Source organism: Scophthalmus maximus, chromosome 1 (assembly GCF_022379125.1).
Source record: "Scophthalmus maximus strain ysfricsl-2021 chromosome 1, ASM2237912v1, whole genome shotgun sequence".
NCBI classification, from domain to species: Eukaryota; Metazoa; Chordata; class Actinopteri; order Pleuronectiformes; family Scophthalmidae; genus Scophthalmus; species Scophthalmus maximus.
The window spans coordinates 19,741,894-19,767,358 of NC_061515.1; the positions used below are offsets into that span (position 1 = coordinate 19,741,894).

The window sequence follows — 25,465 nt, forward strand, 5'->3', positions numbered from 1 at the left end:
AAAGAGCCTATTTTCTTTCCCCGAACGGATGAAATGCACAATACATTGTGGACGGCATGCAGGGGAGCGCATGATGTGAAGGAGGCGTGACACTCCGACTCCCGGGTCATAAGAGCGTCACCAGCGACTCTGTGGGGCCACAGATCGACGGGGGCCACCGGAGCACAGTGCCACCGGCTGACGGCTGCACCCAGCCAGCATGGATGAGGCGCATTTCACCCGGCAGCGTCCACCGTACTGACAGGTGCGTTTTCCAAAGGTGGCGAAACGTTTTATTTCATCGACAAAAAAATGTCTCACTGTGTTTTAATCTCTCATCGTCAAGTAGGAGACGTGAGTGAAACCCATTATCGGACAGCGACGACGTTATGGGCGAAACGTCCATTGTCGGTCAAACTCCTCGCTGCTCCGTTTATTTCCGTGTTCTTCTTAAAATACTGACAGGCTTATCATGAACAGAAGCAGGATTCAGCAGCGGAGCATGTCACTGAACGTGTGTGTTATAGGGCTTTACAACACTACTTTTGATCGGATTTGCTGTCAAAGTGTGCGTAAAATGCTACAATGTAGTTCCTCTGTGTTGTTGGAGCTATAATAATACATCTAGTGCCTCACACTCAGCTTAGGTGTCACATGAACCTGCCTCTGATGGGCAGCATCACCCTGCTGACTCAACTCACACTCTCTGTCCTGGATTTAGACAGCAAAACAAACAAAAAAAACAGAATTATTATATATTGTAGGTTTGGATCAAACCATGTAACGAAGCTGTAAAGATGTTCCTTGTGCTGAATGAAGCACATGACTCCTGAGTGTGTGACTGTGAGTGTGTGTCCTCTCATTCCTGCTTCAGTTTACTACTCTGTTTTTATTCTTATTCACTTTTAAGTAATGTGAATGTTTCTCCTGAGATAAAGTGGCAGGAGCAGCACTGCAGTGTGTTTTTAAAGGTCCCAGGACAAAGACGTGATTTATCCAGTCTCGGTCCTTTGGGCTGAATGTGTGTAGTTGGCCCCGGTGCTGCCTGTTCATGTGACAGTGCAGCTTATAGGCCCTTCAGCACAGATTAACTCTTCAGTAAACCTAACTTTTCCCAGCAAGCTGCCGATCTTGGTCAGTTTAGTCCTAATTGGCTGCAGACTCTACGAACTCTCCTTTATCAAATAATGTACAGAGAGTTGGAGAGGAAGGACATTTGTTTAGGGAACTATATCTGTAACTTGCACTCATATGACTATTTTTGTTTTTTAAGCAGGAACATATAAAAGACAATCGAGTACATAATTTACAAACAGAACATCACAGATGAAACATAAATTTTACTCAACAACTGAACAAGTAATGTAAATTAAAGTAAATTAACAAGTAATCTTGGGCCGTTAATGGATTTGCAGAATGAATGAAACATTTTTCAAAATTAGGTGCTGGAAATCAATGTAAAGTAAAATTTTTATAATTTGGCAAAAAAAAATATTTTCAGTGAAGAATATGAAACCGCAAAATTATTATCATTACTATTGTGACATCTTTAACTGCTTGTTTGATCCAAACAACAGTCGAAAAATGAAAGTTATATATATCTACATAGTTTACTATCAGACAAAGAAAAACTTCACTTCACTGAAGCTGGAACCAACAAATGTTATGCTATGGTATGTTATGGTAGTTTTGCAGTAATGACAGTAATGCAGTTAAATGATCAATTAGTTGCATGTTGATTTTATTAACTCACTCCCTGCAGGCTTTAGATATTTTGAGTGTTTTCAACATACAACAATTTTTTTCACACAGAAGAATTACTGATACTAGTGTTGGTTATCTCAGACGTGCACTTGATACCATGACGTCAAGTGATGGACGGGTGCTCCATCTTATACTATCTGAACTGTGGTGGAGGAGCTGATCCTGTTCAGGCAGCAAAGCTCCTCGCTTCCATTTAAAACCTGCTGCCGAAGATTTCCCACCCACTTGGGAGAGATCTGAAGTGGGACGGAGGTGGAATGATGAGCCAAAGTGTGTGGCACAGGATTAAATTCACACTTAAATCCTCATTAGTCACTGTGAGTGGGTAAACTCTTTTGGCCGCTTTGTTAAGTTTGTCTCTCTCTCTCTCTATCCTACAGATTGTAGTCAAAATGAACGATGTGCAGATATGACGGTAAGAAACTGTTGTTGAGTTGACTCACTGGTCCTGTGATCAGCGTCCATGTGATGTACTCCACCACACGGATCATTTCGTGCATGACACATTACGTGCACAGTGTAGGAAGTTTGTTTATTGCGTGGTGTAATTAGGGGGCAGTGGCTGTTTAATAGGATTAGCTAGTCGAGTGACTTGAGTCAGTTCTCCCCACAGTCGGTGTGAGGAAATGTAAAAGTGACTTATGTGTGATCAAGTGAAAGTTGACGGAGATGCAGTTTTCAAGCACAACAAGAAAAAGTTTGTGGAGAGAATGACACACAATGTTAACAAATCCCAACATGGCTTAGATTCATTAGTGGTTTCCATATTGTTATATAGTGCATGCATTTCCATAATAGATTAGTCCACCAGCTATTACTATTTTTTGATTAATCCTTTATTCTTTACCAGCACCTGGTATAGCTTAGTGGGTTTCACCACTGACTTTGGTACAGAAGACGTGGTGCTCAATTCCCAGTTAGGACTTTCTTGGCATTTATGAAAAATTGGTAAAATGAGTTATCGATTATCAAAATAGTCAACTATCAACTAAACAATCATTTTACGTTTATGATGGCGTTGTAGTGGCTTTATTTACATTTTTGCCACCGGATGGCACCACAGCAAAGAATTTTCATATCCTCTTTGTTGCTTTCATATACTCAAAGACCTAAATGTTCTGCCAGAATGACTGTGTTTGCTGAGCTTGAAGGTTCACAGTTGACATTGTTGTTTTACTTTGTTTGCTTTCAAAGATTTCGTGCACCCAATGTGAACTTCCTTTTTCCATTGTTGGTGTCCACAAACCGTGCATTCATCTCGGAACAGACCAGCAAGACCAGAACCGGCCTGAGCCAACCAACAATGTCCAAGTCAACTTTCCTGAAGGTGATCCTGCTGGGCGACGGCGGCGTTGGAAAATCCTCGCTCATGAACCGCTACGTCACCAACAAGTTTGACACGCACCTCTTCCACACGATCGGCGTGGAGTTCCTCAACAAGGAGCTGGAGGTGGACGGGCACCGCGTCACCCTGCAGATCTGGGATACAGCAGGTCAGGAGCGCTTCCGCAGCCTCCGCACACCTTTCTACCGCGGCTCCGACTGCTGCCTGCTCACCTTCAGCATCGACGACAGACAGAGTTTCCGCAACCTGGCCAACTGGAAGAAGGAGTTCACTTACTATGCAGACGTGAAGGACCCCGACAACTTCCCCTTTGTGGTTCTGGGCAACAAACTGGATGTTTCCGAACGTCAGGTGTCGGGGGAGGATGTGAGGCGGTGGTGCTGCGAGAATGGCGGACACCCATACTTTGAGACAAGCGCCAAGGATGCTACAAATGTGGCGTCGGCCTTTGAGGAGGCGATACAGCGTATTCTGGCATTGGATGACAGAGCTGACGACCTCATCCACACCAACACAGTGGATTTAGAGAGAGAGACTCGCTCTAAGCCCATCTGCTGCTGAGCTGACAGGTACTAGTGACCCAGCAGAAGCTCGGGCGGTGCTTCTGCAGTTGCCACATACTGTTTGGGTCTGAGTGTATATTGTGGTTCTACAAAGAGAGATTTCATATGTGATGAAAGTTGAACAGCGTCTCTTCCAAAGTATTAACTAGTTCTCAAAGTTTTTCCACCACATCGTATCTGAGATATCCCAAATGTGATTGTAGGACCTGTTGCCAGAAGTTTTAGTTTGAACCATAAATGAGAGGCCCTGCAATTATTTTCTGCCCGTGGAAGCAGATGCAGGACTCATTTGGAAGTACAGCAATAAAACAAACTGTTTACCTAAATTATTGTGATTTTGCCCTGATGGTGCTTAACAAACCCACACCCCTGTAGTTTGAAATATAGGTTTCGAACCATCTTATTCTCCTAGAATAATTTATATATATATACATATGTATGTATATATCTACAATTCTTGACAAACAGAAGGTATCTAAAAGTTTATGTGGTCAATGAAATCATCGTTAGGAACCACCGTCTTTCTGCTATTTAAATTGTCAAAATAATTCAGATTTTCTGTGTTAAACCACATGAGCAACTAGTATTATTATGTTGTTGTTTTTTGTAGTACAAGTGAGGCCAATGATATTTGATATTCCCTTAAATAAGAAAAACATTTCTAGTTTTTTTTAAACATAAATAGATGCCATATTTATCAATCACTATGCTTCCTCTCATGATAAAAAATTGATCTTCATTCGTATCGCCTCTATAATAACTCCCAGTCAGTAACCAGCCAATGAAGAGCAAAACCCTCTTTGTCCACAAGGCTGTACCCATGTATTAAATGTTTTGAGAGATAAACGCCCTGGTTGTGGTTTCACTGTAACACCGTTTGAGCTGATTTCTCCATTTTCCAATGTCATTTGTGAACTAAAGGGACAAAACTGGGTCAAATTCCAATGTTAAATATGGCTTTTAAGCTCTAAACACGTTACACAGGAAGCATGATGGGTCACACAATCATTTATACAAGTATGATATCTTGTTTCCATGATAGCAGCAGCAAAATGGCAGAATAACAGGGATGTCAGTCAAACGGTCTAATCAGGCAGCATAAGTGAAAACACGTGTGTGGGTGGACGACGGCTGTGACACGTCTCTGAGCTTCCTCCAGATGGCAGCTGTGAGTATTCAGTGGTTTAACAACTGTAATGATTAAACCTCATCCTGATTTAATGTAAAACCTCTGCAGAAATAATCAGACGGCGTCATGTGGCGGTTTCTAGGGACTTTTTGTGGGAAAACAACACGTAATTCAATTTAGACGTGAAACGTTGTCCATTTTGTTGAGGCAGCAGTAAGCAGCTAAATAACTCACCTGGCTTCACCTGTGTTGCCAGTTTGGAGTTTTCCGGGATTTGAGTTACTACGGTTACAATTAAAAATCTGTAATTACTTTTCTCTTGTGGCAAAATTTGTTGGATGGCTTTTTACAACATCACAGTAAAGTTTTCAGCATGTAAAATGTCATGTGATTTTCCCTCTTTCTGCCATTTATAGAAATTGAATATCTTTGAGTTTTGGAATGTTGGTTGAATTCAAAAAGCAATTTTCACCTTTTTTTACAATTTAGTTTGATGTCTGATAGAATTTTTGAAGAATAAACCCATCACATTAATCAACACTGAAAAAGATGTGAAAACAAACATTCAAATCACTCCGGAGATCCAAGAAAGAGGCAGGAGACAACGGCGTCACGATAATAAAAAATATCGGTTTTACTAGAGAAGGTTACAAAAATCATCACTATATGGAGTCATAGAACTACTTCCAACTTAAAAATAAAACCATAATGAAACACCTACAGGGACTACGATGCCATCAAAGTACAATGGAGTTTTCTTTAGAAAAGAGTGGGTGGAAAAGGGGGACGGGGGTCGTGGAGGAGGGGGGGGGGGGCAAACACCGCCTACCATAGTTGTCCGTACATTTGACTACACATCACCTGAAAAACTGCAAAGACACAGTCATGTCTCCTTCATGCAAACAACAAGGAAACAACAACACCCTGACACGCATCGTCTTATTGGAAATTGAAGTTTGCCTTTACATCAACCTGGCGGCGAAGCACGTATATTTATCAAACATAACACACATGGCAATATAGTCCGTTTTTTATACAGAATAGACAGCTGCACACAGGGACAATACTGACATGCTTCATCTCATCAACGTTCAAAAAAAATTTTTTTAAGGGTGAGCTAACCATTGATGATCAATTTGGAAATATAGTTTATGATTATCAAACAATATCTGATTATAAAATCAATGTATGAAAATTCCTGACTTGTGTTATTTAGAGTGTAAACATCCGAAAACAGTCTCTCTTGCTCATATGAGAAAGCATGACATTAAAATTAAAGTAAAAGTAAAAAAAAAAAAAAAAAGTGACATATTTCCTCAACTCACATGTTGAGTCACTCATTGGTTGGCCATCGAAAAATAAGCACATACAACTTCCAGAAAATTATTGTTACAGAATCACAAGAAGAACTCAGCTGCCTAAAACTGATCAAATAAATAAAAATCAATTAACTTTTTTCCCCCTCATTTTAAAATGTATACGTCACAAGCACCTCAATCCATCATATCATACCATGACTGCACTGTATCCCTCTCACAACATATCATTTAAGATGTTACATTACAATTATTATATCAAATGCAGAACTAGTATTTGAGTGCTAAACACATATCTCAAAGGGTACATTTACATATATTTGTGGAGAAAATAATAATAATAATAGTAGAAGAGCATGGTAAAACACTGATTGTGTTCTCCACCGTTTTGGGAGAGAAGGGTAAATCGAGATCTTTTTGAGTGACTTGGTTATTTACAGGTGAACGTCAATCACAAAAGGAGAAATTTTAGAAAATTTGCAGATAGGAATTAGTGTATTCACACAGGACAGCGTACCAATCCAGTAAGGTTAAGTGTTTTGATGCTGTAACGTTCGAAAAGAAAACAACTGGCTAAAATCTGATTTGGTTTGATACCTGAGGTGTGTGTGTGTGTGTGTATGTGTGTGTGTGTGTGTGTGTGTGTGTGTGTGTGTGTGTGTATACATTAAAAGACTCGGGACAGATTTAATTTGTATTTTTGCCGCCGCTGGTGAGGAGTTTAGCAAAATCCGCAAAGGTCTCAAAAGAAAAAGTCTGACATTTTTTGGATTTTGTTTTCTTGTCAGGATTTTGATCCGGGTTGAGAAGGTTTATATTACACTCAAAAACCCAAAGCATAATCAGAACAAGAAAGTCTAAGCATATTTTCCAAAACTATTCCTTCAAATTTTGTCTTATTATGAAGGAAGTTTCTCTCTCGTCATTTTTTGTTTCTTAAATAGTGCAACATGTATTGAGCATTGGCAATAAAAAGTTAAAGATGGAGAAGCAAAGTAAGGGAGAAAAAAAACCTATGAGCGCAAAAAAAAAGAAAGAAGAAAAAAACAGATCATAGTAGTACCTGGCATACTTTTCAGAGTATTAAAAAAAACAACAACATTCATACACATTCGCACAATATATTCATATTCATATATATATGCATATAAAACACCCAAAAAAAATGGAGGAAGTTGATCGCTGCCTGGCTTCTCTGTGGCTGAAGCTGGCAGTGAGCAATGTTTTTTTTTTAGGCTGTAAGAGCTTGGTCGAGAGGCTGTGCTGGCTCAGGGCGCAAGGCCATCACAGCCGGGCCATGTTCACGAGCCGCTGCCCCAAAAGCACGATAGGAGGAGACGCTTCTGAACTGATGTAACTGATGTACTGTACCTGAGCCCGAACCCGGCGGGCGAGCTCTTCCCCGTTCGGAAACATCTGCCTCCATCTGGGCCTGACAATTCTCCTCATCCTCTATTCTCTTTCCCTCGGGTGTGGGGAACACTCCCACATCTCTTAATTAACACCATGGAAGGGAAGAGGATGGACAATCATTAGGCTGGGGGGACTATTAAACATGACGGAGGTGGGTTGTTTTAACAGAGGGAGGGGTGGTGGTGTCGTGGGGTGAGGGTTGAGGTGTGGTGGGGGGAGATGGGCGGCAGCGGAGGAGGATTTCTTGTCCTTATGAGTAGGAGGAGGAGTTCTGGCCCTCCTTGGAACGCGCCTCGGCCTCCAGATCCTGGTCATCCTTGGTCTTGATGTCCTGGTACTCGTGTGTGGACACGGCGCTCTTCAGGTAGGCCCAGTTGGCCGCCAGAATCATCAGGTAGTGGATCTGAAGGGAAACAGAGCTTTGTTGAGGCACAGGAGACTTTGTGCACTTGGGGGGATAACGCTTCTCCCTTATTCCATATTGTCAGATTTTAATGATCTACAGCTAGTGTCTGAAGCGCATGGTACAAATAATAATTGTCTGTTTTGGCATGTCAAATCAGCTGAGAGTTGTTTTGTTGGGAGGGAAACCTACAGGTTGGGTTCAGCGCTGCGCTGCACCAAATCTTATCTATCATATGCTTAAGGCAAAGGTAGAAATTGTCACGTGAGGTTTGGTTAGTTTTGCTAAACAATGCTCACCATTATGGATACAGCTCAACCACAGCGACTACACAAACCGGTGAAGTCCAGTTTTCACTTTTCCTTTACTCCTGTTGCATTGGTTGCTTTCTCTCCTGCCTTGTTGCTTCTATTCTCTACCTCCTTCCACCTCCTACATTGAGGTGTCTGTCAAACGTCCAAACTACAGAGGACAATTGGGACTTTGACCCAGCACAACATCTGGAGAGGTGCTCATTGCTTTTTTTAGTATCTCCCATTTATCCCATTTTAAGGTCCGCCTCCACAGCAGAGTGAAAACGCTGACCCACTGTGAGCACAAACGCATGATTTCAACCCATAGGACGACATACTGACAAACGTGAGAGGCAGAGTTGCTATGGCAACAGATAAGCACGCCATGGCAACTTGCATTGAGGAGCACATTATCAGAAGGCTCATGAATAGGCTTACCAATGCGATAACAGTGGCTCCGGCACCGGCTAAAGCAACGATGTAGAGGTGGTAGGAAAGGTAGAACTGTGGAGGAAAAGAGAAATTATTCGGGGAAATGAAGGAGAGATTAAAAGAAAAGACAAGAAGATAAAGTCACGTCAGTATCCTCTCACCTCGCTTGTGTTACAGATGTCTCCCAGTGTGGCTCCACAAGCTTTTCCCGGTGTGGCATTCCAGGGAATAATACCTGTGGGGTGAGCGAGATGAAACGTCACATCTGAGCTGTCTCATCTGAGACGAGAAGCTTTTTCCTCCCCCGAGACCGACTGTATATTTGAAGACATTATGAATTAGGCCCTGGATAAAGATTAGAGGGAAACAGGGCCGCTGCTGTCCAAGCCTCTGAGCCCCTCCTACAGGAAAAAATGTGGGTTGTGGTTTTAAAACACTTCTTTTCCGTGACAACCTTTTTTGTTTTAGCTCCTTAACTCAGAGTTTCAGCCTTTTCTAATCTTTATGCACATTTATTTTAACTCTTTATCTTCATTAGAATGGTAACATTTTGCTTTTTAAAACAGAATTACTTCAAAGAAAACCCCCAAAAGTAGTTAGGAAAAACAGTTTCTTGACTAATCGGCTTGCTGCTGAAAATAATTTGACGACTGTTGGTAATTGGGGTTAATATTTCATACGGAGCGGTACAGTTCGACTGCCAATGAAGCATATGCCATCCTCATCCTCACTCTGTAAGCGGGCCAGCTGTCCTTCAAATGTGGGTCACATACTGTGCATTAGGCCATCGAACAGATAAGCAGATATGCAATCACAGCAGAGTGTCACTGCTCTGTAATGCTGTAGGAAGGTGGATTTTCGTCGAGACCCAATCATGCTCTCAATAGTCTAAATGTATTTTGTGACCTTGCGCTGTATAGAAAATTACATTTAAAGAAGGGGGAGATGAATGTGGGATGTTGCTCACATGGGGGAAAAAGCACAGACTTCCAATCATCCGATAGTTCGTGAAAACAGCGGCTTCTTATAATATGCGATCGCGCAGGTGAGGCTGGGCTACGTGTGTGAGATGCACAAGCATTTTTTCTTTTTTGTGCAAACTCAAAAGCTTTTATTTTTTGCCGAGGCCAGCCGGCGCGTCTGAGCTCACTCCTTGATCAGAGGAATTTCCCTTAAACATTGAAGACATGTAGCACAGCGTGTGATCGGATCCTGACTACTTTGGCTGCAGTTCAGAAAGCACCGGGGGTGCAACGTGTTGCACTGGGAAGGAATTTAATTCATTTCACAGAGGGGTTGCTTGCTTATACTTTTCGAACAGATTTCACTGTTAAGTCCAATAACCATGTTTTTGCATGTTATGCCTCATTGGCATTAGAAGACTGTGGTCACGTCACGCTGTGTTGCTATTTTAGATTTTTGTATCTGGAGGGTCAAATTGTGCCAATGGTTTCTGCCTATTTTATATGACTTTCATTGGTTTTAATTGTTGTTTTTAATCAAAATGCAACAAAGCATTTTTGGGACGTGGGACATCGTACCATACTGCCTGACGTCCACACAGATGGAGTCGGGCGAGGTGATGTTGGCGTCAGGGGACTTCATGGCGGCACAAGTGGTCCACATGTTGAAGAAGAGGAACACGGGGATCGCCGTGAAGCCGAAGATGGCGAGGAAGGCCAGCACGAGGATGTAGGTCAGGAACATGAACTGAAAGAGAAGAGAGGTGAAAAGAAAGGAGGCCAGTTAATATTATTCACAGTCGATGTTTAAGCTAATGTTACTGGACATCTGCAGCATTAAAGTTATCAGGCTAGAAAGGACAAACTGTGCCAGAGTTGCCCTCGAGGCCCCAGTGGGATTTTGAGTGTTTGCGTGCATGCACAAGTGTTTGTCCACGGATGGGCAGAGGTGTGGGACTGTGCCTTTTTGAGCCTTATCCAGGCTTGTAAAGCATAATGACTCACTGTTTCTCTATAAACAATAATACACATTAAATTAATTCAATCTCATTTACAGGCTTTAACTTGGAGTGAACTGGGTCAGTGGGTGTGCTGATTTGTAATCGCATGGTGTGTGTGTTGACATACGAAGGCGGTGATGCAGCGTCCACAGGCGGTGGTCTTGAAGTCGCTCTGCAGCTCCTTCTTGATTGCACTGGTGGTGTAAAATCCTTCGGCCAGCAGGATGATGGCGTAGACGAAGAAGAAGGAGGCGATGCCGTAGATGATGTACTGAAAGATTTGGATCCTGGAGACAAATAGAGGAATGAGAGGAGAAGGTTGAAAAGCTAAGGACATTCGGGCACCCGTGCAACCCTATAGGTGGAAAGAAGCTCACTACTAGACACATTTTAGTCGTTGGAGCCACCTTGAGGACTTACACCAGGGTGAGGGTGTCGTGGTCGGTGGTGACCCTGGAGAAATGGTTCTCCAGCATGGTCAGGGTGCCGGTCAGCGCCACGTGGCCGCAGCCGCAGAACAGGGCCACGCCTGAGAAGCAGAGGATAGTGGCCACAAGCGAGGCGTAGGGCACCCCGCCAAGACACTTGATGCAGCACTCGAAGCATCCTGCAGGGGGAGCGGCAGAGAGAGGAGGGTTAGTTCCGAGAGGGAAAGACTGCCCCTACAGCTAAAAAATGCTTTAAGGAGGATACAAGAGCAAACTATTCAGGTCAGATCTGAAAGTGAACAAATGGCTAAAGGCCCAATTACAAATAAAATGTTTCCTTTGACGAGCACAGAGCACAATGCTTCAACGTGACTGCTCGCGGAGCGGCTCGGCTCCAGCGATGAGCCACTGTGCACCACTCTACAGACTTTCGTCAGCTGCTGTCTGATTGTGATCGTACTGTTGTGGGCATGCGTGCAGCAAAAGCGTCACGCTCGTCTCTGGGAGTCTAAAAGAGAAGGAGAGCGGTTCTCCCTGTCAGGCGTGTCGAGTGGCTAATCACTGCATCTTTCACAGTTAGTGGGCGTCCGCTTTGAGCTTAGCTGGGAGTGCTGAATATTACATGTTAGCTGTGCAACATGCTCACATAAAACTATCCTGTTTGCCTTTTAAAAGAAAAACTCCAAAAGTTATTTTCTTTTTTTCTTTCTTGTGACCAGATTGAGTGAATAAGTCACGATCTTGAATAAATCATTTCAAAATAAAGGACTCTAGAGATTTTCTATGGCAGCAGAGAAAAGATGTTTAAGTGGCACTTGTTAAGAGTTGTATTTTTAGAAATACTGAAGGTTTTTTGATGTTAGACGGTGAAAGTAGGAATAAGACGTTTGTGATGCTTCCTTAATTTGTGGTTTTAAAAACAAAATATACTGTATGTCTCATCTTCCACAACTCCAAAATGAGGATGAACCACTAGACATGAGTTCTTGTGCTCGAGCAGTTTCTGCAGATTGATGATGATGATGGTGATGAATTAGTAAATTAGCCGCGGCAGCTTGTGATGCTTCCCCTGTGAGTAATGGACTTGAGATGTGCAGGTAAGCAAAACGCAACACATCCTCGGCCCATCACAATCAAGGGGAAAGAGAGGAATGATGGAAAATAACACACTGTGTTGAGCACAAGAGTCTTATATAATGACTGTTAATAATAGCTCTTCTGGCAAAGCAGGAAGTTACTCTGGGAAGAAAAGAAAGAAAGAATGAACTAGATTGTGTGTGTGTGTGTGTGTGTGTGTGTGTGTGTGTGTGTGTGTGTGTGTGTGTGTGTTTGTGTGTGTGTGTGTGTGTGTGTGTGTGTCACTTTGCTGTTTCCAAGACAACCTGCTCCAATTGGCAACTCCGAGGCATCATTAATTCATGTTGGGAAGTTTGTGTTATCTAAACATTTCTGTTTGTAAAACATGATTTATACGAAGACACAAAGAAATCTAACGTAGGTGCAGCTCTGCCGACGCGAAGCGATCTGTCCAGACAGCCTCTACTTCCGAAATGATACCAAGCATTAGAGAATAACACACACACACACACACACACACACACACACACACATACTTAGTGCCAGTGATGGTCACTTATGATATAAATACTGTATTTGACAGGTGATCCAATGAGAACATGAGATTCGCCCGAACGTCCGCAGAAGCAGCAGCTAAGGCAGGCGTGACAGCTTTCATCAACGTCAAACTCAATCGATGGACTCTGACGGCTGACGACGAGGGGTCCTTCCGCAGAAAGCAATTAAACCACACACACACAACATCCTCAACGAAACACAGTAAGAATGTAATTTTACGTTGAAATAAAAGCCCTCCGCCATTAGTATACTCCCGTTTTTGAATCTACCGTTCAAGACAGGTATAGTTACAAACCTGTGGTCAGTTGTTATTGATGAGTGTCTTTCATTGCATTTAATTATTTTCACTTATGAAGCCCAGGCTGGATGTTTCTGACCTCAGTGAGGGGTCCCGTGCCGGCACATATTGAAAACCCCTACAGTCCATGTCGGAGTGAATATTGAAAAGAAAAAACAAGCCACTAATCAAACACCTGCTCCCCTCCAAAGAGTGTTGCTGCTGATGAAGACTCTCCGTTGCGTAACGCAGTGGAGCCTCGTTGCATAATAGATCCAAATCCTATTAATGTTAATGAAGGAAGCGGGCGGATGGAGAGGTGGAGCTGATAAGGCTGGATTGCTCTAAAACCCCGAGCCGAGGAAACGGGCCACGGGCCTCGGGGAGGGTGAGGGGAAAGCAATGGACTCACGGGTCGATACGGTGATGACAGGGAGGCCGTTTAAAAGCTGCTCTGCGCCGACACTCCATCCTTCTGCGAAAGGTCAATCTCAACAGGTAATTTAGGAGGTTACTCTTCCTGCCCCCCTAGATTCAGAGAAGGGAACAGAATCCACTGCTGAGATCGGCTTTGTCAAATGCAAATCATGAATTTCCAGATGACATTATCTTAACTTTCATGGAGTTTGTCAAGGAGGGGGAAGGAGCCTTTTCTCTTATTTTTGGCTCATTTGATTGAAGGAAAAAAACTTTAATTTAAGACAAATTCCAGGACTGCATGACTGGTATTTAGGGCTCAAATTACCTTTGCTGTGAACTCTTTCTTCTCACTGGCCCCATGCAGCTCCATGGACCAATTCATAGATTCCTTTTAAACACTGAGCGGGCCCCTCATCCGGTCCGCCTGTAGCTACGATGACTGTTTGTCATGGTTCACTTTTAAAGTGTACTAATGGGAAACAGACGGGCCGGAGGGGTCAGCTCCGGCCAGCCCTAATGGAAATCAATGGGCTATTCATTAGAATAGAATTTAGGTGACACACCGAAGGCCCGGCCCATTGCTCTCGTTTTATACCTAACTGCATCTCTCTACCTCTGTCTCTGCCTTTGCCCCCGCTTGTCTTCTTCTCTCCTCCTGCGTTGAAGTACGACTACACTGCGCGCTCTGTACTTACAGTGAGCCGGCTGGAGTTAATCGCCGAGACAATGTGTTAAGCTCCTGTTACAATTCTCTTATCATATATCATCTCGGTGATCTCAGAGCGAGGTTGATGCATCGGTGTGTGGGAACATTTCAGTTGCAATTGAGAGTTAACATCCTCTACTCTTAAAGCGTGTTGTCCTGCTGCTGCGTGCTGGACGGAACGGTTGAATTAGGATTTCAATTTGCAGCTGTGGGTGACAGTTAAGTGAAAGAATGATAGTAGCTGCCCCCCCCCCCCCCCCCCCCCCCCCCCGCAAAGACAAAAGGGAGGGATGAGAGTGGAAGATGAAGAAGAAGAAAGAAGGAATTGTGGCAAAAGCGAGGAGTGTGAGGCTAAAAGGCAAAGGTCAATGGAAAGGAATGGCCAAGCGAGAGATCGATGGGGCAAGCAGAGGAACAAAGGGAAGCAGGAAAAGGAGAGAAGAAGGTAAAGAAAGAGGCAGAGCGAGCAAAGAAGAGGAGAAGAGCAAAGAACGAGAGCGAGAATGCGTGAGCGAAAAAGCTGCTCTTGGCCCCAGGGCCGGCAAATAGCAGTTGCCATAGCAACATGTTACCCACGACCCAGTTCAGCAGTAGCATCCTTCGCTGCCGCTGCACACACACACACACACACACACAGACACACACACACACACACACACACACACACACACACATACACCAAACGGAGAGTGATGCAACCTCTATCAAAGCCTGAAAATAGGTGCTAATGGTGAAAATGGTCCAACATTTGAGCCAAAAACAGACAAAATCACTACACAATGTAAAACCAAATGAAGAATCGGCTAGAAAAACAGAAGAAGGGCGACGTAAAGCGCCTCCATCCACATGTCTGTGCTCAGGTTCTGGGATGTGGGTCAAACGGGAATTGTATCATTCGATATGAACGTGAAATAGACGTAGGGAAGAGGAGGATTTGTCTGACACTGAGCAATAACGTTGCTTCATATCGTCTGTACACAAGCAGACGATATGAAGCAACGTTATCAATCATTCGGAATATTGTCTCACACAATACGGAAAATGAAAGTCCAAATGTTTCCAAAGTGATTACGATGTTGCATTGCATTATGTAACGTTTACATAAGATTACACATGTGATGCGACCGATTTGTCAGAAATTGCCAAACAAAACATTTTCGTCCGACAAAAAATCCCAGTGTTCCCTCGTGTTTATTTTAACCTTTTGTCGCATTCACATTTCAAGCCGTTTCATTGGACCAGAGGGTGTTTCAGCCTCTTCGATTGGACGAATGAGGCACGGCGCTTGCAGCGCAGACATGGCTGGAGACGGAACCTGTCACTGGCTGATGACATCTTTTGTGATCGTGCTCTGCTTCCTGTCAATCACCTGACACCCACGTCTTGGGAGGGAGGAGGCTTTTCCCCACAAAATAATCCCCCCTCGATGCATGTCGCCTTACAAACGTCATTGTCACATTGTCACTGGGGTTACAACTTGTACAGCAGCATTTTAATTTTAATTACAGAAGCTCAATAGAACATGCTCCGCAAAATTGAGGTGGATATAAACTGCCTTCTCATTTAGTAGCATCGTTCACCTGCCATCGCTACATAATACTGAATTCATGTGCTGTATTTCTCTGGCAGAATTTTTTTCCTTTCTGCGACGGCTATAAAGCAGATTTAAATATAAATTGAGAGGAGAGAGAGAGATTAGGTCGACTGTGCTGATAGTTGTTGATTCTCTACTAACTTTACATCTCAGTAGCATAGCATGACTATCGCCAACTGTTAGCACGCACGGTGCATCTGCCAGGAATAACGGCATTAAAGCTTTGTGAATATTTCAGCGGACGGTCTGGTCCCGGCCTGCAGCTGCATTCCAATTTAGAAGTTCTGTATTCATTACCTTTTTCTCACAGTGCATTATGGGTAGATTACTCAAGAATTGAGAAGGACCTCAGAGAAAGAGAGAGAGAGAGAAAGGGAGGAAAGGTGTGGTGAAGTAAAGGGAGGAAGAGATGGGAGGAGGATGGATGGCGGCATCTCCTCTGGTAGGGATAAAAAAGTCCCATCTGGTTGACGGCAGCAGACGTCAGGCACAAACGCAAACACACACACATACATATACACACACACACACACAAAGACACACACACACACACCAACTCATAAACTCATAGCTTCAGCTTGGGAGATTTCAGTCTTTTCCCATGAGCTCAAGGATGAAGCCCTGAGCGTAGGGCATACGAAATTCTTAAAAACAAGCGTTGGGTCACAGTTTAACTTGTAAAATATGAACTGTTGAGCAACCTGTGTAGTAAAAAAAGATCACCATAAACACGAGATGGACCACGTTGGTGTTTCTTCTCTCATTTTTGTTGCCATGTTGGCAGATCTCACCAATCTATTCAGTGATGTTATTTTTGCCGTAAGTAAGACCCAAATTGTAATTAATCAGACTGACCCCTTTGGTCCTGTTCCTAACCCCAACACACATTCATCTGACACATTATCGAGGCAAATGTTTGGAGTAATCGGCTTGTTTTGTGGCATTGATCAAGAGAGGACACAATATGCTCCGCGCCAGGTAAGAGGATAATGCCATCACCATTCCCAACCGGAACCATTTTTCCCACGGTACGTGACTGACCCTAATCTTCTGTCTGTGAAAAGCCCTCGGCTGGTTGTGCAGCATTATGAAGGTCGCAAGGTCAACATCTGGCCAGGCGTAATTGAGCGTGATGGACTGCACGGCTCTTAAATCCCGTTATCAGCGCTCTGCTGCGTGATCAATACTTTTATCCCGCCGATCTGATGGATGTTGGTTCAATCTGGGCCAAACTCTGGGTGAGGGACTCAACTCGCCCGTGCTGGATGCAAAAAGGGAATAAAGATAAACAAATACACAGATGGGGCCCACATGTCCTGCTTCAAAAACGCGCAGATGCGGAGAAACACACGCTCAAACTCTTGCACGCCAGTAAACAAAATTACAACTAAGTGAATATAAAAAAGACAACACAGACACAAACTGCGAGCTCAAGACGTTCAGATTAAGTTCAGAAACGTTGGTTTACATTCAGGGAATTTACAATCGTCAGACAATATGATGTTAGAAGGCTATTTTGTAAAATGAGGCGAGGAAAATTTAGGGGCAGAACATTAAACGAGTTGATTTAAAAGTTAAAATTCTAGAGGTTTTACTGAGCCCCCTCTCTCAGAGGCAGGACCACCTGTTCTGAGCTGCTCAGCGGAGTGAACACTGTTAGTTTTCAGTCTCCCAAAATGTAAAATGGCCCCTGTGGCCAGAAGTGTCGTGCCATCGAAACTGTATGGCTCAGCGCTTACGCAACCAATTTTGCTAATGTCACTTTCCCTGAGATGTCAAAGAAGTATGTCGCCCTCCCCTGGCCCCTTCGCCTCCGCCCCAACCAACCCCCCTCCCCCTGATGTGATTATTAAGATTCCTCTTCTTTGTAAGATTCGATAGGAAAAAATGCGGTTGCAGGCGACGTAAAGAAACAAGACATATTCATACTAAGTACTTCTTGTCTTGTGACCATGCAGGCAGATAAAGTTTATTCAAATGTTACTGTGACCACATTGTGGGGACTGAGAGGGCTGAGTGAGAACACAGCGGCAGACCACACGGGTCTCGCCCACACACGTGCGCACAAAAATAAAGCTTTCTCAAAGCACTGACAGAGACATTCTCCTCAACCACCCCTGGTCACTGACACGTAAACAAACACAAGTGCACACAGGCGCACACACACACACACACACACATGCACACATGCACCTCCAAAAGGAGTCTGACAGCATGCTTAGGGCAAATGGCTTCAAATGAGGAACACATCTCCCTGTGTGACGGCTTTCACATTCTCCCACAACCTCACACACTCCGGGGTGAAGGGTGTGTGTGTGTGTGTGTGTGTTACAGTAATGATATACAAGAAGGGGAGTCAGGACAAGAAAGAGGGAAGAAAGCAGACAGCGGAGAGGACTAGAAAAGAGACGAGAGGGAGAAACAACAAAGGCTATTGGGGCAGTTTATTAACAATGATTCAATAAATCTGCACAAAGTCCGACGTGCATAACAAGTTGTCAGAGCGTGCAAGGACAGACTCATGAGCATAATCAGTTTTAATGAGGAGTACTTGACACTGATCTTAGGGTTTTTATTTTTTATTTTTTTATCTCTCGCATGCAACTGGAAGCAAAGCAAAGCTAATCAGGTTTCAGTTTGATCGTCATCCCGTTGGACCCAGACAACACATCCAAATGTGACTTTTTACACCGTTTGTCTTGGACTAAAGCTGTGTCCCTGTGAATCACTGTTATGGTCAAAACAAATCTTCCTCGGATCAAAGATCACACACACAACACACCAGGTGAGGACTAAGAGCACAGCTTCTCTGTTTGCATAATATTAAAATCAGCGGCTTTAATACTGCTCCAATTGTTTTTTGCGCTCACTGAATATTAATTTTTCCACTAAATTGATGTCAATTGGCGTCAGAGTTCCACCTGGTCTTCTCAACTGTACTGAGTCAGGTGAAGTCCACATATGGACCCTCTTGATCACGTCACCTGATGGAAACGTGACGCCGACGCATGGTGTCTGAACTTTTAGAGCATTATTCAATGAATGGGAGATTTTTCTTCTTCTTAATATTGTCAGTACACAAAACCCCATCAAATATGAAAATGAAGAGTGAGATTTAACCTAAATGTGAGGTGGTTATGTGGGTACATGTTGTGTGGGTGTGTATAAGAGAGAAAAGCAGCAGCACAATGACCCAAATCAAAGCTTTTCCTCTGGTGGTGGAATTTATGAAACGCCGAGGAAATCTTCAGCCCCTCGACTGACAAGACAATTTCCAAGGTTTACTTTTGTGTTTGGCCGAACCAGCAGGTGTCATGATAGGCTCAACAACTTAGTGTCTCCGACTTAAAAATAGTTGGAGCATTTTAAAACTTGGGAGACATCAAGTCTGGGCCCTGTTCAGAATTGGCCATGCGCGGCCGACTCTTCCATGTGTTCATCTCAGATGAGACAACAAGCACTACTTTGTTGTTCGCAAAGCAAACCGAGGATAAAGTGTGTGCACGTTGTCTTGAATTTTTTTGCCCAAAAGTTGTATTATAGACACAAGCTTTCCAGGAACTCCCTCTCCTTACAGCGTGGAGAAGAAGCTTCTCAGGATTTGTGCGTGTGCGGCAACAGTGCTTTGCTTTGGCCTGTCAAGTAGATTACGTGGCAGAATAACACGCGCAACAAGTTCATTTTCAAAAATGGCAAAAGTTAAATCTCTAATATTTCCTTTTCATTATTCAAACATGTTTAAATACTTTTACTGGCAGGTAATATCGTCAGGTAAAGGTTGATAAATAGAGGTCAAATGCGCTGGAAGCGCCTGCCCTGGTAGTATCTGACTATTTTTCCACTTTTTACACAATGACCCATGAAGGATTTTGATTGTTTTACCCAACAAGACATATGCGATGCTTGATTTATAGTAAAGGCGAGAAGGCAGGGGAGGGAAACTGTCCAATGTTTATCTGCAACACAAACCAAATATCAGTGCCAGCAGAGACACCGGTCCCGCTCCCGACTGAGGATCATCAAACAGGGGTTGGCCTTTCGATTCAGGGCCTCTGTGTGGGCTCAGCTGGACCGTATCGTTGAAGCATTTTATTTAATAACTCAAATGAAAATACGAAAGAAATATGAGATGTGAGATAATATGAGAAATTCAACCTGGCACATTTCATCCTCTTGTAACACCATTGTCACTGAGTAGAGGTTTTGGCTTTATTTTCACAGTTATCAAAATATCAAATCTCCTCGGGGTTGGGCACCACTGGGCTAATCAATGAATCTGACAATAATTTCAGCTCTAGATGTGTCAGAATTTATGAAATGACTGGCTGGATGACGAGCGAGAAACTGTCTATTTCTCAAAACGTTGGCGTATCCCTGTAAAGATGTCCAGCCCTGCCTCCTTTCAATCTGCTCATGCTTCAGCTTGAAAACATCCTTAGCTCTGGTCAAACGTCGCAGATTTTACTGGGTTGGTGGTTGAAATACTGATTAAGAGGAACTGTCTTTGTGCTGCAGCAGCAGCAGCAGCTCTGCCCTTCCATGCAGAAAATTTGACAACACCTGCGCCGCTCCAGACCGTGATGTAATCTCCTACGGTTCTGATCTGAACATCATCACAGCCAAGGATGGGGAGCCAGCGATGCGTTATGTAAGAGAGAGTGCACACACACATAGACGGAAGGACGATGTGTGTGTGTGAACAGGCAAACCATTTAGCACAAAGGGGATGACAGATAGATGTTAGTTGAAACACACTCCGTACCACTCCGTCAACACTCAAAGACGCTTGACGGAGCAACGTTAAAGGTAGAAATAAAAGGCCGGCTTTCTCTAATCAAACTCTCATACTGATGAAATCAGATTTAATTGTGCCTCAGAGAGCGTAGTGTCTCGCTCGTCATCCGATCCCTGAGCACAGCGTAGCTGCGCGGAGTTAAGATTATAGGAAGCAATCGAGCAAAAAAGATCAATCCATACCCACCGACAACACCACCACCACCCGGATTATAAACATGCCCGTGTTCCATGTTCAATTTTCCAGTTAGTAATTACTCTCAACTCTACGTCATGCGGAGACGCTGCAGAAAAGACACAATCGACAACATGGACTGTTAACCATAATTAAGGCGACTAATGAAGTCACAGCTATTCAGCAATGCTCTCTTCAGCGACCGATGCTGGTAAGTGATGTCACAAACGGTCTAATAAATCATAATTGTGGTGGGACTCAGTTAGAATAAATACAAATACTGTCTGAATAAGTGGGTGTTTTTCCAATAAAATACTGATATAAATATTTCAGAGGTTAAAAGTCTCTAAATATTACCCAATGTGTCATGGTCCGCTACACTCTTGCGAAGTTTGGACTTTATTGTATATAATTTCTGTGATTGTTTTGTATTTCCTGTAATATTTTGTTAATAATTTCATGTGTCTGGTTACTTTACGTCTCTTGTGATTCCCTGTGATCGTCTGCACCTGTTCCAAACGTGTCACACCTGTGTATGGTTACCTGTTCCCTCCTTGTGTGTGTATATAGTCTATGTGCCTCCCTTTGTTCTTGTTGGTCCGTCTGTGTATCCCTGTGTTTCTCTGTGTAGCCATGCCATATTTCACCTTAGTGCTTTATGCCCACGTGTACTTGTGTTGAGTTTTGGATTTTGTTTATTTTTCCCCCTGAAAAGACTCTGTCTGTTTTTGTTTCTTTTTATTAAATCCATTTCCCCCCCATACCTGCTTAACCCTCACCATGACAAAAAGTTTGATGTCAATTCAGATTTTTTTGCAACTTGCTGGTAATGGTCAATATATCGGGAGCCGACCATTTATCAGTCCAGCTCTACAGTACAATCATTGGCACACTTGGTTGATCACGAATAAAAAATTCCAGTCAACATTATCTCCTCTTTTTTTGTGGTTAGATATGAAACTAATGCACCTGATTGGACATTCTCAGGAATCTTCCCCTCTGAGATGTATATTTCGATACGTGAAGAGAGGACTGCACTTTTAGTGAGTGTTATTTTTCCGCCACTGAAAACTTCCAACATGTGCTTTCTGAATCCGACTCACGTTGTCAATCACAACTTGCGATGGAGCAGAAGAGGCAGCGCTGGCACACGCCAACACAAGCTCCTTACATGACTCTCACCTCCTTGCCCCTTGCCCCCCCACCCCCCACTATAAATCTTCAGCTTCTTGATGGATGCATTAAGCTTATGGTCATGTTCCAGATGTCAAAGGCGCACACAAGTGATTACACTGACAAACAGGCCATCTGCCAATCTGGTCTATTTTGGAACGGTGTGGGCGGAATTCGGTTGCACAACATCACACCTGGAGCGGAACAGGCGTGGCCGCAGAGGTTGAACTTGGTGATGATTTCACTGCTCCCACATAGAGATGGAGACGAAGGGAATTCAGAGGGTTAGTTGACAACTATATAAACATGGCCGCCCTCCTGCGCGACTATCCCCGTGGTCCCTCTCGCGGGCAGTTGAAGTTGCATGGTATGGGCTCTCATTGGACACTGGCCTGTGTGCAGCAGCATGCCCTCAAGAGAGGATGATGTAATGTCTTCTTTTATTTATTTTTTTCTAACATCACTGTTGAGGGACCCCCCTGCTATTCTGTACCTTACATCATAGACAGACTGTAACCCACAACTTCAACTGCAGGACCTCCAGTAGAGGAGGAAAATGAAATGTGTTGATATTTTTTGACAAATTTGTTTGGAATTCAGGCCATTTTGAACACACCACCCCTTCGACCCACTGACACAAATGAAACTGAAGAAAACCGCAACACAGAAGGCGAAAAGAAGGCGTGTGTGTGTAAATCTCCTCAGGTCCATGCGCTCTACTTGGTATCAGCTATCATCCTCTCTAACAGCCAAGAGGGCAAAAGGGCATCATGCCAGATCAGCTGCACCACTTCTGATATTGTTGTATATTAAAAAAAGATGTGAGTCCTCCATCATCATAATCATCATCATAATGCTTAGTTCATTTTCATTTCCATATTTAATTATTCACACCCTGCAACATCTTTGTGATTTCTCCATCAAAACGAAGCTGCTGGAACCATGTTTAGGTTGGAGCTTTACTTCTTCTCTGCTGTCTCCAAACAGGGATGGGATTTTACTACCAGCCCCTCCACTCGGTATGGGCGCTGGGTCAGCCAACGCACAAAGACACGCCTACACACACACACACATACACATTCAGGACACACACACATTCAGGGTGAACAGAGAAACAGCAACTGTTTGGCAGGATTTGGACTAAAGGCTGATCTCTTTTATCAAAAAGGTAATCAAAGCTAGAATTGAATGTGTGCCCCGTACAGAGGCGCTGAGCCTTGTCTGAGCTGATGGTTCGTAAGTGATGGATACGACCATCCCTCTGCGTCAAGTGCACCGCTGGTCGTTTCTTTTGCAGCCTCCTGCTTGTCTAATGAACCCGGAGACTGCGGTCATACAAAAATGTTACAAATGTTATAATTAAAGCCGTCGATCAATCGCGCTCCTGTTGGATGACACAACCAGATCTCTGTGGGTGAATGATCGCCGACAGTGATCGGAGGATCGTGGAGCTGCTCTTCCACACCTGACGGGATGCAGCCTCCTCATCAGCCGCTCGTCGGGCAGCAATGAGCTCCCGATGATGATGATGATGATGATGCAGCAACGCAAATTGGCATTAACATGCTCCATTAAACCAGATCGCGCACCTTCCACGACCCATCATCAGCCCGCCCACCCTCTTGTTCTCATCATCCAAAATGAAAGCGCTCGTATTGCGCTCGGCTTTGCGCGGCTTTTGCTTAACAAATCTCCCGGTTACATGGGGTATGAGAGAGGTCAATAAGGGGGAGAAGAAAGCACCGCTATTGTCTCGCGCAGAAGCGAGAAGCCATTGCAGTTAGGTTAAACCCCTCACTCTAGCGAAGACGCAAATGCCTCCAGAGGAAAAAAGACGCAAAAAAACGCGCAAATGTCAGCGGCTGATTGAATTGTACCTTTGCTCTCCTGTCCCTCGTCCTGAGTCTCCTCCGCGTTGGACTCCATGGCCGGCTTTGTCCCATCCATTTCGTTAAGAGGAAGATAGTCTCCGGGTGGCTCTTGTACCTTACTGTGTGTGATGATGGTGGAACCTATCCTGGTGACTGGATGCTTTCTGTCTCTCTCTCTCCCTCACACACATACACACACACCCTCCCTCTCTCTCTCTCTCTCTCTCTCTCTCTCTCTCTCTCTCTCCGTTGAAGCTTAGCACTGCATCTCTGTGTATATTAACAATCCAGTTTCAAGATGCACAGGCCCTGTCAGAATGGATTTATTTCGCACATGCGGATTATCCGCCCCCAAATGATGCCTGATAACAGTTTTTGGCCCCTTTTTAGCTGTGGAGAAAAATTGTGCTGATGGTGTACCATGCTCCTCCAGATGATCTCATGGTCTACCCTTCCATCAGTTGTTCCCTGTGTGTGTGTGTGTGTGTGTGTGTGTGTGTGTATAGTAAGCAACTGAAAATGATCTTTTTTTAAATTCTTTGATATAGTGAAGCTGATGAGGATATAAGGACAAAATGTGCAGGGGATGTAAATATGCAAACTCATGGGTAACCATGCATGCATGAGTACACACACACACATACACACACACACACACACACACACACACACACACACCGCCCCCTCTCCATCTGGTGAGTTGAGAGTCAGGGAGGAAGAGGAAGAGAGGGGGGGATAGAACAAGAAGAAGATCTAGTGTGTAGAGAGTGTACAGTGAGTGTGTAGTGAGAATGTGGGTGAGAAGCCAGGAAGCTGCCAGGAACTCACTGTGGTTTCATTTCAATCTGATAATGGGGAAAAAATAACCATTACTATCATAGTCTTAGTCGCAATAATAGGACAAATAAATAGTTATATTTCTATTTGTTGTTATTGCACTATTTCTGCTTAAGTTTCCTTTCATTGGTTGTGTTTATTTGATTCAACCTTTGATTGCACGGAGTTTGACCAATCAGTCACCAAAAAATGGTTAAAATGGGGTGTGGTGTGTTTATCCAGAGAAGAAAAAGAAGGGGGGCAGGGGTGTTTCATAATTCACCCCATTTTCTAATAATAAACACATCCTCAAACAATGGGATGCCATCTGTCCTGAATCCTCTTAAATGAGGTTTTAACTCAGGCCACACAAGAGTCTAGGACCCCCACCCAACACACACACACACACATACAGCAGACAGAGGTGACCCCCCCTCACCACCACCACCAGGCCCTGATGTTTTCATCCAACAAAACATCAGACGCCAGAGCAGCTACCACGACATCTATATGACATTTAGTGGATCCATCACCCCCCCGAGGGCTGAAATGAACCCCCGCACTGCACCATATGCCGGTGAACCAAAGAGGGTCGTCCATCACAACGATTTGAATACCCCACTGACACTGAGCCTCGAGGAAAAGTTTAACATCAACAGAGGAGCATCATTGCAATTGCTGCTCACAATCCTGGGACCCACGGCACAGTGAAAGGCCCATATGAATATGAATATGAATCGTCTGAAACAAACTGTTGCTGAGTTATTCTGTTTTCACAGTTACTATCATCTGTGGGGGGGGGGGACTCTGTCTTTGTCATAAGAATGAGGTGCACAAATTAAGACACAAACACTCAAGTTGTCAAGTTATCAGGCTTGAGGGGTGAGTTTCAAGTCCCATTTTTCCCTCCCAGAATGCCCATAATCCCTTGCTGGGTCACCCAGATTAAGGACGGAGTCCAGAAGATGAGATACAG

General features: G+C 43.8%; 2 protein-coding genes across 3 annotated transcripts; one reads left to right on the forward strand and one right to left on the reverse strand.

The window, feature by feature from the left end:
• Positions 1-104: 104 nt before the first annotated feature.
• On the forward strand, positions 105-5,161 carry LOC118307283 (ras-related protein Rab-9A). Of its 2 annotated transcripts, none has more exons than XM_035629889.1 (3): positions 105-244; positions 2,124-2,158; positions 3,011-5,161. In XM_035629889.1, the coding sequence occupies exons 2-3, from the start codon at positions 2,153-2,155 to the stop codon at positions 3,647-3,649; spliced, it is 645 nt and encodes a 214-aa protein (XP_035485782.1). In that variant the 5' UTR covers positions 105-244; positions 2,124-2,152; the 3' UTR covers positions 3,650-5,161. The 2 variants fall into 2 exon arrangements, with proteins under 2 accessions (XP_035485782.1, XP_035485784.1); XM_035629891.2 differs by having other exon boundaries at positions 106-244; positions 2,938-5,161.
• A 229-nt stretch (positions 5,162-5,390) lies between these two features.
• LOC118307267 (neuronal membrane glycoprotein M6-b-like) lies at positions 5,391-23,899 on the reverse strand. Its single transcript, XM_035629888.2, has 7 exons — positions 23,680-23,899; positions 11,021-11,207; positions 10,728-10,887; positions 10,179-10,347; positions 8,799-8,872; positions 8,644-8,709; positions 5,391-7,912 (listed from the first exon to the last, which is right to left on the reverse strand). Exons 1-7 carry the CDS (start codon positions 23,747-23,749, stop codon positions 7,760-7,762), a joined length of 879 nt encoding a protein of 292 aa, XP_035485781.1. The 5' UTR covers positions 23,750-23,899; the 3' UTR covers positions 5,391-7,759.
• Between the last annotated feature and the right edge of the window lie 1,566 nt (positions 23,900-25,465).

Coding starts and splice junctions, on each gene's coding strand:
- LOC118307267 (XM_035629888.2), bottom strand. CDS start 23,749: ATGGATGGGACAAAGCCGGCCATGGAGTCCAACGCGGAGGAGACTCAG. Junction 10,348..10,727: donor GACGCTGCATCACCGCCTTC/GTATGTCAACAC, acceptor CTTCTCTTTCAG/TTCATGTTCCTGACCTACAT. Junction 8,873..10,178: donor TGTGGACGTCAGGCAGTATG/GTACGATGTCCC, acceptor CTCACCCCACAG/GTATTATTCCCTGGAATGCC.